At 41.7% G+C, this 15,309-nt stretch overlaps 2 protein-coding genes across 3 annotated transcripts in view; both read left to right on the top strand.

Annotated features, from left to right (window-relative positions):
• Positions 1–15,309, top strand: part of LOC124157855 (zinc finger protein 384-like) — a 171,917-nt gene that overhangs the window by 65,627 nt on the left and 90,981 nt on the right. The window lies entirely within an intron of this gene.
• LOC124157856 lies at positions 9,435–10,634 on the top strand. Its single transcript, XM_046532905.1, has 2 exons — positions 9,435–9,957; positions 10,069–10,634. The coding sequence occupies exons 1-2, from the start codon at positions 9,935–9,937 to the stop codon at positions 10,481–10,483; spliced, it is 438 nt and encodes a 145-aa protein (XP_046388861.1). The 5' UTR covers positions 9,435–9,934; the 3' UTR covers positions 10,484–10,634.

Here is a 15,309-nt window from a genome sequence, read left to right as displayed (position 1 = left end):
AGAGATAAGGACGCGGTCGAGAGGGGTGAGATTTGGAGTCGCTGGGAGCGGAGGAGTCCCATTCCGCGACCTTACTCAAGGAACAGCGCGGAGAGCCCCACACAATCAGACCCACACTCACATGTGAGGCAGCGCGAGCTCTTTTTATCTCGACTTTCCTCTCTTATCGTAACCCTCTCCTCATTTCTATGTATTTCTCTCTCTCTCTCTCTCCACCTCTCAGAGCACGTGATGGCAACAAGAGGATGGATCAAGTTAGCGACCCTTATCTTGCCATTTCCTCCTCGGTCGAAGAACTGAAAGAGGCTGTTATACATAAGCCGCGGCGAAACTGTTGTGCCGCGTTTTTTTTTCCTCTTTGCCACCATGCTCTCGTACGGTTTTAAGCTCGTATTCGATTGAAGTCAAATGTGATTGGAACAGTTTTTTTAAGGCCTCTAACGTTTATTTTTAATGTGGTCTCTCGAAAGGTGAATTGAATTTAAATTTATTTATTTATCTTGCTCGATAATTGTTCTGGAAAGTCTATGGGAATACAGAATATTATTTCAAGATGGTGAAATTATTAATTTCTCATTGAATTGTCTGATTATATAGTAGAAAATGGCTAGAAGAAATCGCGAAAAAATTTCCATCATCGTATTCAATACGTCAATGTGCATTTTTTTCAACGTTAACCTAAACTTCCCCATCACAATTACTGAGTATACACAATCTGGGTGCTCAATAAATTAAAATTTTATCCCTTAAAAGCCTATTCTTCTCCTCCAATGAATACTTATCGGGCACGATTTTTTGTGCTGTTTTAAAATTGTAATTTGGCACTGTCACAAAAACATCCCGCAGGGTTAGATTACTTCAAAGCCTTTTGCGGCCCATCACAGGTAGCTAACCGCCGATATCATTACGATCCGAAAATTTCCATCGAACCCATGTTATTACCCGCAAGTCGCAAGCCTGCGACGATCACCCGTCGGCCCCGGCAATCGTTTTAACGCCCAGCTGTTAGCGTTTTCCTATCAGTCGCGGGGGAAACTTGGCGCGGAACGACCCCGGGGGAAGACTTCGAACCTTTTTATTTCCCTCCGTGGCTCGGAGACGCAAGGGGCATTATTGCGGACTGGCGCGGGAGATCGTTTCACTTGTGTGTGTGTGTAAGCCGCCGTGGAAGGGGTGAACGTCCGATCTTCTCCCGGGAAGCTGCGCCACGCTCGCCAGGGGTCACGGAGGAGAAAGCAAATGAGATGGGTGGAGGAGGGTGTTCATCATGGCCGCATGCCACCCCCTCCACGCCGAGCGCAGTTTTCCTTGAAAGGAGTTGCACCGCCCCCCCCTCCGAGACCACCTCAACCTTCCCCCTCCGTTCCCCCAACCTCTCTCCGACACGACAACCACCCGAACTGGTCCTCCTCATGCTTATAATCACCTCCGTAAAACCATTCACCTTTAGCGGAGTCTTCAACCTCCTCCTCCCCGGGTGACCACGAAGAAAATGCTTCATTACGCCCTTGCGAGGATACGGATTCAGCGGTAAAGATGCATAGGTAGCAGCGGTGTATAGCAAAAACGCTTCAGGTGTCATTATGCTCTTTCCAATCTTTTATAGTCTTGCCAATCCATTAATTTACCTTTCTCCTATTAGCTTTTGGCTCTCTTCACTATCTGATCGAGTACGATTTTCAGTGTGTGATATTTGCCACATTTGACAATTGAATAGACACAGTTCAAAGACTCAGATTTTGGCTTCTTGAATTATCCTATATAAAATATATAATTTATCTTGGCTCATCTTATTATTAACTTTTTTTGCATAATCTGGTTGCGATTAATAATTTCCACAAATGTTGTCATTGGATACGCTCACCTTAATCATTCCCTCATGTGCGATATATTGTAACTAGCATAGAAAAACAGTAATTTCACTCGTGTCTAGACTATTGTATAAACTGCATTGGTTTTCAAGTTCTCTAACATCCTCCAGTCTCCTCCATTTTAAACGTCTCCTCAACCTGATAGTCATTCTCCTTATCTTTGAGTGGTATAGAGACTCGGTAACATAGGTGATTTAGATAAGGAGAATGGGGGCGTGGAAGGAAGTATGCGTATTTACTGTGTATACAAGACCTAGTTGAGTAATGTGAAAAATAGCTAGGGAAGTTTTTGAGCGTTTTGCTAGGGAGCGAAATGGCTGGGCGGCCTGCGAGTGGTTGTTTCCGATGGGACAGCGAACTGCAAACGTGTCATTTTCGTGTAAGTACAAGTGCCAAAATTTATACTTTTCGCTTTTTAACATCTCCTGAATAGTTCTCATATTTTTCTGCTGCTCGTGATAATTCCTCTCGTTTTCTCTCTTTTAGTATGGACAGGAAAATTTAATATAGCGGTAATAAAAACTATGATTACCTCTCGCTTACTGCTTACTTTTTGGTGAACTAGCCATCAAATACTGGTCATTCAACCCTTTAAGAGTAGGCACGTAATATGAGTTGGAAAGGTTATGGGTAATTAAATCTGATAGAAAATAGTACAAAACCCCAGCATAAAATATAAAAAGGTCTTTTTGCGAGCTCCACCATTTAATGCACGCGCGGATACATCTTCTGGACACAATGATAGATGTATTAGAGTGATATTTTTACTTAATAGTGCCACAAACTTAATTTATTATTAACTCTAAATGCTGTACTGGATGTTAGCTAAAATATTTTTTACTACGTGTATAAGCAAATTCGGTGGAACACTGTCGTTTCTCTCCGTGCACTGGCCTTTGAGCACCTGGTCCTCCTTTCCTTCGTATGCACCGGCACCACCCCACGCCCCTCCCTTCACGTTCGTCTTCCCAACGGCAGGGAAAGAGAGGGAGATAAGGATATGTGGGGCAAAGGAGGAGTGCGCGCCTCGGGTTGTTCCGCTCCGCGGTGAATGTGCGCCGCGCGCAATTGTTCCACGCCCGGCGACCACCCACGTTTCAAATTGGCGCGCCCCCCATCGGGACGAAAGAATGGTAGAAAGGCCATCCATCGGAACCCTATTAGATGGGAGATAAGGCTCTAAAGGTCGGGCAATGATGGGGAGAAGGGAGGGTAATCAAAAAGCTGAACCCCTTGCAACATTGTTTACATGGCAAGCGTATTCGGATTCATAGTATCTCCATCGTAAAATATTACCAGTGACCTGCTCGTTAATGTTAGACTTATGTAGAGATAGGCGTGAATATATATTTGAAGTACATTTTATTTTCTCTCGAATGCGTGGCAGCCTATTAGGTAGATCGCTTGGCTGCTGATCGTGGGGTCTCGGGGTCAAATACCGGGTGAAACCTCCGGAAATCGCCAAAGAAAACCCTCTAAGAACGAGGTAGCTCAGGCAGAGGATCTAAACCCTATCCTGAGTGTGTGAAAATTTTTATTCATGAAGCTTTGTTTGAGGTGATCCCTACCCTCACCTGGCCAAACTAACCTTCAGGTTGAATCACTGAGTGGGTGATGCAATAATGCGTTATAGGTAAGGCCACCCTTCAATATTAAGGGACGACTATAAGGAATACTATACGCATACTACCTTGACTCAAAGCATAATCTTTTTCTATGCTCAAGTTTGTCGTTCAAGTCTTTTTGAGCCACAGATGCGATTATATGCAGGAGAAATTCACTTACATTTTCCTCACTTCAAGGTTTATTTTCAGATATAACATTTAAACTTATGTACCTAACCGAGACAAACTTATCGCTCCGTTGAATTTTTATTACAGCTCTGGAAAATCAGCTCGTAGCATTGCAGACCACCAATTGGAATTAGAACTCTCAGCGTACTTCTTATTTACATTGAAGCGCGCATTGACATAAAACTCGAGCTGGGAAGCGAGATCTCATTGCGATCGCTCGCTCGAGTTATGCAACTTGGTGCACTATCATCGCGCGCTAGCTTTTGTGTACATGGGAAATGCAATGACCATAAAGCACTTTTTATCTCTTCGCATTTTTCTAAGGTTTTCCTCCGACTTTTTTATCTCCTAGATATGATTGCGAATCAGCTGAGGAGACTCTAATTCCGATTCCCTTGAAGTGGCTTCTAAAATAGTTTGGATAGAATGTGGTGAATTTTACCTCTCCCAACTCGCGGTCATTTTAGTTCATGATAGAGCGATGTTTTTCGATGCGTTCTCTCTCTAGTTGATGCAACTGCCGGTAGAGGTTTTGCGCGACTTCATCTGACAGATTACGTGCGAGGCACCTATGACCCATGAGATAGATTAGTTCAACTTGGACGCGGAGGAAAGATAAAAATTGCAGATATGTTGACAGCACTGGGAGTTGGTTACATAAAGTATCATTTTATCATTTTTTCAACCTCCCAGATGATGAATTTTTAACCGTATAAAAACAAAATGATCACATCTGTACGTAGTCATAAATTGATAAAGCGATCAGAGCTTAACTGTTGAAGATGGTGATTTTGCAATAGGTCGATTATTAAGCAATTAATACAGCAAGTCTTGAGTCGGAAAGTATGTATCGTCATTTTCACAGTGACTGTTACTCCAGACCCCACTTCAACTTGATATAAATAGAGGCATCACGTTATTTCATACCGATTGGCACCTGATCTGTTTTATCGTACGTGCAATAATTGCATGTTTATAAGGTGTGGTTTACCAAACATAGTTACTTAATTGCATACGAGTGTCTTCCATCGTTATTTTAAAAGATTACCTAAGTTTCGCTAACGATCAGATCGACGAGAAATACTCGCCTGATGCGTCTCATCAATTACCGCGTCATTCTTCTTTTTCTAACCCCAACAACACTTTTTTTACGGCAGCGAGAAACCTAAATTACGAAAATGTCTTTCTTTAAGAGGCGGTCGGAGGAAAATATTATCAAAGAAGCCTTTTTCCCTCGTCCGGGCGTTTTTTTTTTATTCCGAAACCACCTAAAATCACGTCTCATTTCATCTCCTCACTCACTCATAAAGAATTTTCTTTTCCCCCTCTCTCCAGGATTTTTTTCTTCTCCGACCACTCCTCACCGTAACGAGTTCTCCCATCCCATAGCTACCCCATCGCTCAAAACCTTTTTCCCGAATCCCTCCTATTTCTTTCTTTTTTCCGCCTTGCCCGATATTTTTTCCCTTCCATTTTATTCTTAATGGACCCGGGGGTGGTATGTGTACACGGCCCAACCCTTTTTCTTCCTCTCATCCTCCCCCCCAAGAGAGTCCACCGATCCGGAATTATCGGAATGAATGAGTTGGATCGATAAAAACTGTAAACCAATTACTTCGTCCAACCACTTCACCAAGCTTTGAATTTCCACCCTCTTCTCACCCCCACCACTCCCATCATATTCGCCCACTCCACTTCGCGGAAGAGAGAGGGTTGGAGAAGAAGGAAAAAAAAGAAAATACCCTCTCAACTCGTCATTTCTTCGCTCGGTTTTTTTTCCCAATCATCCCCCACTCAAGTTCTTCACCTTCGATCCCTACACCATTGCCCTTCTTCACCTCTTCCCTGCTGCCCCATGAGCCCGTCTCCCTTCTCACCGTCAACCCAACATTCTGCCTCCTCCCTGTCTCTCGGGAGACGGTCAATTCGGAACGATGGGAAAACCCAGCACTGAGATAGCGGAGGATTTATCAGGGTCCCCGCTCAGTTACAAAAAACTGTTCCCTCCGTTTTCCCGAGTGTCTAACTTTTCATTTTTTTAGTTTACTCAGCAATGAGGTCTTACGCATTTTCTCTATCTATCATGTGCGACATGTTTTTCCTTGTTCTCCCAAAGAACAGATGGCAAGCGTTGTAGTCTATTGGGTTGAAAGTTTAGCTGCTGACCGAGGGGTTCCATATTCAAATCCCGGATAAATCCGTCGATCATTCCTTATAAAAATCCTCGCGATTTGAGAGAACCAGGGAAGATCAGCTGCTTCCCCTTGAATGTGCGAGATTATACGCCTTTCCCTTGGTCTGGAGTGAGCAAAAAGCCCTCACTTATCCGAAATACAACTTTTGAGTTGAAGCTCAATGAGTGAAAGAATGATATCGATAAAATAAAAAATAATTATTATTATCGGTTATTGATAAAATTAAAATGTACAAGACAGGAAATACAATCGTTTCAGAATTGATTAGTGAAAGGTAGAGTTTCCAACGATATTTTATTCGTTAATGGAGGCAATATTTTTTATAGCAGTCAAGTATATTACTATGCATTCCGCTTCAGTGCAAGATAGTTATTATATAAATTACGGGGTTTATACTCTACGAAATCATAGCGTTTTCCAGTAACTCAAGTTAATCCCGAATTTTCCCGGTAGCTTCTCACTTCCGGATCTTTCCCTATTTTTCAGGATATCCCGAATTGGTGTCCGCCTTGATTTATATTAGAAGGGGATTTTTTGAGATAACAGGCTCCTTTCGACGACTGGGGAGGAGGAATTGACGTCCCCTCGGGGGAGTGCATTTGACGAGGGAAGGGAGGCGGGGGTTTGAGTAAAAAGCGTGAGATCCTCTCTCTCTCTCTTTCCTTGGAGAGTTTCACGATCCAATGACTTTAATTAAAACGGAACACGCCCTCTCCTCCTACTCCTCAACCCTCTTAATTTTTTTCAAAAGCGCATTGATTGTTCTTTTCCTCACTTTTCTCTGCGCTTCCGAAAAAAAAAAGATTTAAGCCATAGCGAAAGACGGGAGAGTTGGAGAATTCTTTCAGGAATCGGCAATGGGCTGGATGATTCGGGGAGAGAGGTGGTCAGCTGGAAATGTGTTTTTCTTTTCATTTTTGCACTCCTCCTCTATAGGGATGTAATGGAAATGGAAGGAGTGAAGATTAAGGGGTCGCGGCTCCTCCAGTCCTTTAACTTAATCCCTGCCCAAACCTCCCCATTGCACAAGTGCCTTTTTTTCGATTATTTGGATAGTTACCAACCGTTGCCTGGATACGCATAGAACCAACATTCCTTTTCGCCTTAACCGTTTTCGTTGAGGTGTTGGAGTATATTTTAACCGTCACAATTTTTAATAGCTTGGGCTTATCAGACTTCGGTTAGAATCTTTAAGTTATGTCGTCTTTGTATAATTTTCATCTCCATTTTGGGTTAAATTCTCAAATCTATGCACGACAACTATTTTGGTGTTCCTTCTTTTATCGAAGTACTTTTTGATTTTCTCTATTTCTGCAAAATTGTATGGGTTATTTTAAGGTCCTCACAAGTTACGGCTTTCGCCTGAATATTGAAGATACGATCGCTGCTCTAATAGTATTAAGATCAGCTATTCCCGCAAGAGTCAGGTTTATTTTTATTTCAATGTCTCATTCCTACCCAGTATTAGATGCGAGTTAATGTTTAAGCTGAACATATCCGGTATGATTACTTACGATTTCAGGCCATGAAGTAGTAATAAAATTACGCACTCGGTTCAGTTCCTTGAGGCGAGAAGGGAAGACAGAATGTTGGATGGAGATCATTCTCAAAAAGAAACCAAACCCGGTCGAGAGGAGAAAGAACGCGGTTGTATCCATTCTTCCCAACCCCTTTCTTATCTCCCGCGAAGATCGAGAAAAAAACAAAGGGCGACCCGAGTCAAAAATGTTTTGTGTTCCCCGGCAGGCCAATTCACTCCATATGTGTATTTGTGTGTGTGTGTTTGATAGTGGAAAGGTGTTGCTCTTAAGAGAGTAGACGTCCATTTGGGAGGGGAGGTCGAGGAGGAGGGGTCGAGTGGACGATTGAAGGGGGCCAGGTGCGCGTCCTTTTCGGTGGGTGGACGATGGCCGAGTGGCGTGGGTGGGTTTCTACGCCCCCGGGATATATATAACGCGGGGGGGCGTTTTTTTTTTTTTTTTTTTTTTTTTTGTTCGGTCGATCGGGAAAGGGTTGCGGGGGAGGTCGAGTGGTGTGGGTGGTGGAAGGGAACAGGCTGTTCCGGACTGAATGATGGACTTTGAGAGCCACTTAATGTTAGACCACTGCCGTCCGTAGTCCGTGGCGGGTCAGGAGGGGGTGTTTTTGAATGGCTCGCAGCTCCTTCCCACCTCCATCAGGTAATCGCCTCCGTCCGCGGTCGACATTCATTTCGGATGGATTATGATTCGGATGATTGGCATCTGTCGCCTGGAAGTGTGTAATCTAAGGAGAACGCACTGTAATCTCGCGGCGGAGTGAAACTCGTAATGAGTCGCGTGACACATCCGGTTGGGCTTTTACTCATAGTTTTGATGCTTGAATGGCTGTTGTTTGAATATTTTGTTTAGGTTTTTCATTTTTAAGTAAATTTTCTCGATGGCGTCTCGATGGATACTCGTAATAACATATTGAGGAAATTTTATTAAGATTCACAATATTCAAGTTGTGGATACAATTTATCATTGGTGATCACAGCACAACTCGAACTATAGCTATATGCCAATGCGTGGCTTGCTACTGGATTTTGATCATCAAAATGAATTCTGTGTTAGAATGCTGACAAAACCGCTAACTTTCCGGGAGTCTATTTATTATATGGATTAACCCAAAAATGTAGAGTTCGGAACAATCTGTCTTCGATGGAGTTTTCGCATCCCAGTTTTTTTAAACTAATTACAACCGATACTTCTTATTTATTACCGACAGATTATTCATTCTGAAACAATCCTGGCGGTTTAGAGCAGTGCTTAGTTATATCAAGGTATGAATAAAGTAATAGTCTTCGCAGTGGCAAGGTGAAGGTCCGGTGGTCGATTGGTGGTCGGGAGGAATTTTTCTCCACCACAATTATTGTGAATTTGCAACCGACATTCATACCACGTGAAATGAGGACTAATTAGCTCTTTCTTTCTTTAACATGACTTGATTCGTAGTGGCATATACAAGTGCTGTGGATACTGATAAAAATTACTTAAAGGTGGGACTCAAACCCGCGACTTTTGGTTTAGCAGTGGACACCATTTCACCCTGATCGAGGGATGGGTGATGGCAAGGGTGGCTTTTTGAGTGGAAGAGAATAGCGTAGGGAGATGTGGGACACCACTCGACACGAAGGGAGAAAAAGCCTCACACAGACACTCTTCTAACTCCCGGATGGACTTCCGGCTTCCATCACGCGCCCCCGGCGGACACGGGGCCGAAAAGGGCCGCGGGACAGCCCTTTTGATCGGGAAAGGGTTAACCCATATTTTACCAGCGTGTGTTTAAACACACGCCAAGTACGCGGAAATTAAAAAAATAATTTCTAGCCACTCTTGAGAGGCAACCATTTTCTAAATACTTTGACTCATTCTTTGAAACTTCTGAAGTCTCATTACTTCTTGTATTACAGCCTACTATCCCCAGGTTGGCCACCATTGAAAAAAAATATTACCCCTGCATGTGTAAATTGAAAGGCAAACTGTTTCACCTTCATCTTCTTGAGAACACCAGATGCGAACATAAAACTTTTCCTGCCTTTATACATTCGAATGTTGAGGAAACATGATGTTAGTAATGTATTTCCCGTGAAGATAATTGTAACACTTCAATGAAAGCGCAAACTTTGTGTGTGTTTAAACACACGGTGGGATAAACCGCTACTCTTCCCTAAACCAATTATGGTATTGCCTTACATTGTTGAGCTGTCTGTAAACGTCTCAGATGAGTTGTTCTTTGCTCACAATGTATTTCAAAATCATTGTAACTTGATGCCTGAGATAATTATGAGGTTGAAGAGCTAAAATATAATCCATGTACTTAGTTTGAGATTCTCGCTAAAATGTAACTCTTGCTCCTCATGGCTAGACACTATATATATAAAGGACCGACCCAAGGGTACCTGCCATTGCGTTTTGCAAGCTTGGCAGCTGTAGACCAAGTGTTCGTAAGTTCTGTGCTTCTCAGTTGCCCAAAAAATTTCCCAAGTTTAAATTATTTTAGCTCATCCATTTGTTAGCTGTGCATCGCAGTGGATCCTGAGAACACATTCGCAATGTCGACAAACAACAGAAAACGGTAAGAATTGCAAATATTTATTCACTTCCTCATTAAAATAGTCTTTAGGTGTCATTACGCCATCTCAAGCTGTGTTTAAAACTATGAATCAAAATGTCCGATCTCTTTTAGGTCAGAACTCAACACAGAAGACATCTTATTTGAACTCCACAACTTGGATGACAATGATGAACGAGGGCGAGAAATTGATGGAGCAAACACTGTAGATGTGGTTATTCTTCCAGCAAGGGATGGTGACTGCTCTGATGAAGATGATGCACCTGAAGAATGTGAGACTCCAGAGTGCATAAAGGATTTAGGCAAAGGTGTCCTAGCCCAATTAGGTGAGGTACGTCTTGACACTAATCACGGTAAAATTGATTTACCACTTTTTTCTGATGACTGTTCCTCAACAAGCTCAAACAATAATGAGGTTGGATCTGATTTTGATATGTCTAATGAAAAGAATGGGAAAAATTGTCATAGCAAGAGAAGGAAAGTAGCTAAGAGTTCAATCAATGTTTGCTCGGCCACCAACACTCATTAAAAATTTAGCCATTTAGAGGCAGGTAGTTACCGTAAGAAAGATAGATCATGGAAAAAATTAACTCTGAAAACAAATAACATGCCACCTTTAGAGCCTGTTCGTATGCAGCCAAAACCAGAGTTATTAGATAAAAGTCCTTTGGAAATGTTCAAGAGGGATTGGGACGAAAATTTTGTGAATATGATATGTATAGATACAAACAAGTATGCTGTTCAGAAAGGTTTATCCAATGCCGAATTTTCTGTGGACGATTTGTACAAATACCTTGGCGTGTTATTACTTTCTGGCTACTGTTGTGTTCCATTCAGACGTATGTATTGGGAAACCAAACGAGATACTTTCCATTCTCTAGTTGCTGGATCAATGAGCCACAATAAATTTGATTTGATTCACAAATGCCTTCATTTTAATGATAACACCCAGATAGATAGCACTGATAGGATTTACAAAGTTAGACCTGTAGTAGATCACATGAATAAAAAATTTACCGAGATCATAGAATGCTTCGATAGTGAGTTTTCTCTGGATGAGGGTATGGAGCCATACTTTGGGCGTCATTCAATGAAGCAATTTATTAGAGGAGAGCCCATCCGTTTTGGTTACAAAATCGGATGTTTTACAACTTCAAAAGGATACCTTCTTAAATTTAGTGTTTACACAGGAAAAACAGACAGACCCAAAGGCATCTCTCTCGGTGCCCAAGTGACAGAATCCATGTGTGTAGATTTCCTTCCTCCTGGTTCAAAGCTATTTGTAGACAACTTTTTTACCTCACTTTCATTTCTAGAAAAACTGAAAGAAAGTAATATAAACTGCATTGGAACTATAAGAAAAGACCTCATTGAAGGAGCCCCTGTTGTAGATGTGAGCAAGGAGGAACGCGGTGCATTCTCCGCAATCACTGATAAGAACAGTCCCATTTCACTCATTCGCTGGCATGATAATGCACAAGTTACTATTGCCACAAACATGGATTCAAAAACTGTATTCGGCCTTAGCTCCTGCACCCGTTGGAATTCAAAGTATAAAAAACATATGAAATTATGCCAGCCACAAATTGTGAAAATGTATAGCCATGGTATGGGAGGTGTAGATTTATTTGATCAACAGCGCGCAGTGTATCGTGTGAAAATAAGGTCAAACAAGTGGTACTGGCCTTTATTTAGATTTTGTCTGAACAGCAGCATTGTTAATTTGTGGCATATTTTCCGAATAAACAATCGGAAAAACAATCAAATTGATTTTTTGAGAGAGGTTGTTATCGGGCTACTGTCAAGTGGTACTCAGCCTAAATTAGTAGCACCAAGAACAATGAGACAAGCTATAAAAGATGGAAGGTTTGATGGTTATAATCACTGGATAAGTAAAATTAAGACCCATCGGCTGTGTGGTCACTGCGGTAAAAGCTCAAAGTTCATTTGTGAAAAGTGCAATGTGGGCGTACACCCTGATTGTTGCTTCAAGGAGTACCATGTAAAATATCAGTCCAATTAGTGATATGCCACAAAAAAATTTTCGAAATATAAATGGAAAATTTTGTAATTTGTACTAACTTACTGTAAAATATAGAAATGCATTCTAATGTGCAATGTGTAAGTTTTTATTGAGCATGAAAAAGTATGACTTCAAATTATGATGCTTAAAAAGAAATGGGCTCATATAATAAGTGTGAAACACAATGACTTATTAGTTGTTTGTGAAATAAAATTGTGTAGAGAACTCACGTATTTTTTATTTTGCATTCTACCCTCACATTGATCGCAGGCAAGTCTGATCTGGGCTTTATCCCACCGTGTGTTTAAAGACACGGGCTCTCCCAGCAAAAGTACGACGTTCTGATTTTTTTAACTATTTTTCCCATAGCAAGTAGTACAAATAGAGAAGCATACCAAAAAATCAGTTACCAAATAGGTAAAAATGTGTTCCGGGATAATATGGGTTAAGGTGGAGGATCTGTGCCGAGCGTCGCCCGCCGTCTGCCAGCTAACCTCTCTTCCTCCCTCTTCCCCACCCACAGGAGTGGACTGCCGCAAAAAGGCAGCATGTGTTGGAAGGCCTTCCTTCTCATATCCCTCCCTCCCTTAATTCATTCCATTATATCCACCCCCTTGCGCCCAACTTCTACCCAGCGTCTTCATTCTTCCTCCTGCTGGTTGCCCTCTCTTCAAAATACCACCCACACCTCTTGGTTCGCTCACTCGCTCCCATAAGGCGAGTGATTTCACGCAAGTCGCATTTTACTTTGTTATTCTTATGGAGCAAAAATATTTTTGCGTAGGCTTAATAGGTTACAAAGTTGTTTGCTCGGGGGCGAATATAAGGGGGCACCATTGACCCCACCCCCTCCCGAAATGAGGAAAATGAAGAAAATATGAAGTACCATAATTACATTACTTCGTTGAACGATGCACGAGGCCATTATCGGGGCTCTTGCAATTAGTGATACTTCATAATATACGTCATTATTTTTCTATTTCAATTTTAAATACCATTGAGTGACCTTACGTAAAATTTCTTAACCTAACCTTACATTGATATCCACCCAAACATGCAATGCATATATTCGACTCAGGATTATATTACATGTGGATTACATTTATAGCATTTACTCCATAAAATATTTTCACTCACCTTAAGTTCTTCAATCGTAAGCTAGTTTGGATACCTCGTTTAAATATCACTCCGGACTATGCCATTGGTAGGTGATTTTCAAACATTCAGGTTAGGGAGCCAGTTGCTTTTAGTGGCACTCCTCGATCTGAAGAAGAATTTTATCCCTGGCTTCGGAAGGCTCCTCTGAGATCGGAACCCTAGACCTTTTGATTAGTAGCCAAAATGTCATTTTAAATGGGGCATGTCATTGCGCAAGTTAGGACTGAATACGTTTGTTGAAATTGCCAGAATGCGAGTTCGGAATTAGAGTTGGGGCTATTTTGCCATCTCGCATGCGTTCTAGTAATCCACCGCTTTACACGACACAATTTTGGCTACGCCACACATACATCAGATTGCGCAATGACATACTACCACGTGTAAATAAGCCTTAATACTCAATTCAGTAATCCACCATTACGTGATGGTGCCCATCATCCCGTGGAGTTCAACGTATCGCAATGCATTATGTTACGTTCGGATATTCTCTCGAATATATGGAGTTGAGGAGTGGGTCTTCCAATTTTTCGGCTCGAGTGGCTGTGTGATAGTCGCGTGCCTCTGGGGTCGGTCTCAATTTCGCCCAGTGCTGCTTCCTCAACCCACCCCAACCCCTCCACACATTTCCTCTTCACGAGAACCACCTTGCCTCAACGCCTACTCCCGGTCCCTCCCCCCAATGTAATAACCCTTCCCCTCGCGTCCATCGTGACTCAGCTCCATTCGAGGCGCAGACTATGCCATGTGATAGTCTTGCTCGATGGTCCGATTAATCGAAATATCATCGGTAGTTTTAACCAAATGAAGGTTACTGCTCATAGTCAGAATCGAGTTCTTTATCTTAGGCTGACAATAGTTATCCATTCCCAATGTTATCGATATTTGAATGGTAAGTCCATTTAATTCAAGATATTATCTAAGAAATGATTGACTACCGATAGTCAGAATAGAGTACTTTATTTTTGTCTGGCATAAGTTGTAGTTATTGTTGTGGATTTTGTGAAAAATTACTGATGATATTTCTGTGGTTCGATAAACAGTTATTATCGCACCTTGTTTTGATCAAATGATTGACGCTTTCGAAGAATGTCGTCGACTACTTTATTGTTTGTCGAAGGTGGTCAAAAAGCTCTATATGTTTTTCGACTGCCAGTGGTTAATGGATAAGCAAGAACTGCATCCTTAAAATTTCAACGAATGACGAAAATCGGCAGTTATCGACGTCTATCTTTTCAATGATTTGATTTTTCGAAGAACGTCGCCAATAGGTGTTTAAGTCCATTAGAGCCATAGAGAGTTGATGGCAAAAATTGAACGCAGAACAAACGTAAAATTATGTTTCTTTTTTTGACCTATGATTCCATTTCCTGTCTTTTTCCTTTCATCTTTATTGCTCTGTTCTCTCGAGCGAGAGTCTCCTCAGCGGGGTATGGTTGGCGATGGGTGGGAAAAAGGCCTTTTCACGCTTTGCGGAAAACTTCAGATTTTTTCAAGAAAGGAAGCGCTTCGTTATTCCTTTTTTTTCTTCTCAATACCTCGGTCCGACGTAGCGAGTGAAAGGATTATCTCGAAAATTAAAGGGTGGCGAAGTTCCGCCCCGGATCTGATGTTTTCTGTCGGTGTTAATGCGTGGAAAACGCCTACTTGTGATCGTACATGATACTGCCAGTCGGCGGATGTTCGCCTCATGTAATCTGGTCACACTCATAAATTTATTTTTTTTCCTCCGTAGATTATATCCTGGCGACTTAATTTTAATTCTGTTTTCATTAGTTTTGCTCGAGTATGGCGTACGATCTTACATGAGCAGGGTGATTTAAAAGTAACGATTCGGTTTCATTCATGAAAAATCAGTCTAATTTCTGGTGTAACTGATTGATTCATCGTTTACAATAATTTAAGCTACGATTTTGGATTAATTTATCAGTCCTGGAGATTGATTTTACTAATTATTCCATTCATTTATTTTATGTCTATCTCCATCGCGTGAAATGTAATGTATTAGAAGTCTGATAATGATCGTTTCATTAATTTTGCTTCCCGTTCAATGATCAAGCCAACTTCTTTCATTCGCTTAAGATCAACCAGATGCCCTTATCCAAGATGGAACACTCGGGAGTTACTCCAATTAAACAGGGCTAGCATAGAGGAAGAGAAGGGAATATTTCGAGAAA

Source organism: Ischnura elegans, chromosome 4 (assembly GCF_921293095.1).
Source record: "Ischnura elegans chromosome 4, ioIscEleg1.1, whole genome shotgun sequence".
Taxonomy (NCBI): Eukaryota; Metazoa; Arthropoda; class Insecta; order Odonata; family Coenagrionidae; genus Ischnura; species Ischnura elegans.
The sequence above is the reverse complement of the archived record's forward strand: the minus strand, read 5'-3'. Positions and strand labels throughout refer to the sequence as shown.

Excerpts from the sequence above, each read along its gene's own strand:
- LOC124157856 (XM_046532905.1), top strand. The coding sequence starts at position 9,935 with ATGTCGACAAACAACAGAAAACG. Across the intron at positions 9,958-10,068 it reads TCGACAAACAACAGAAAACG|GTCAGAACTCAACACAGAAG; the intron begins GTAAGAATTGCA and ends GATCTCTTTTAG.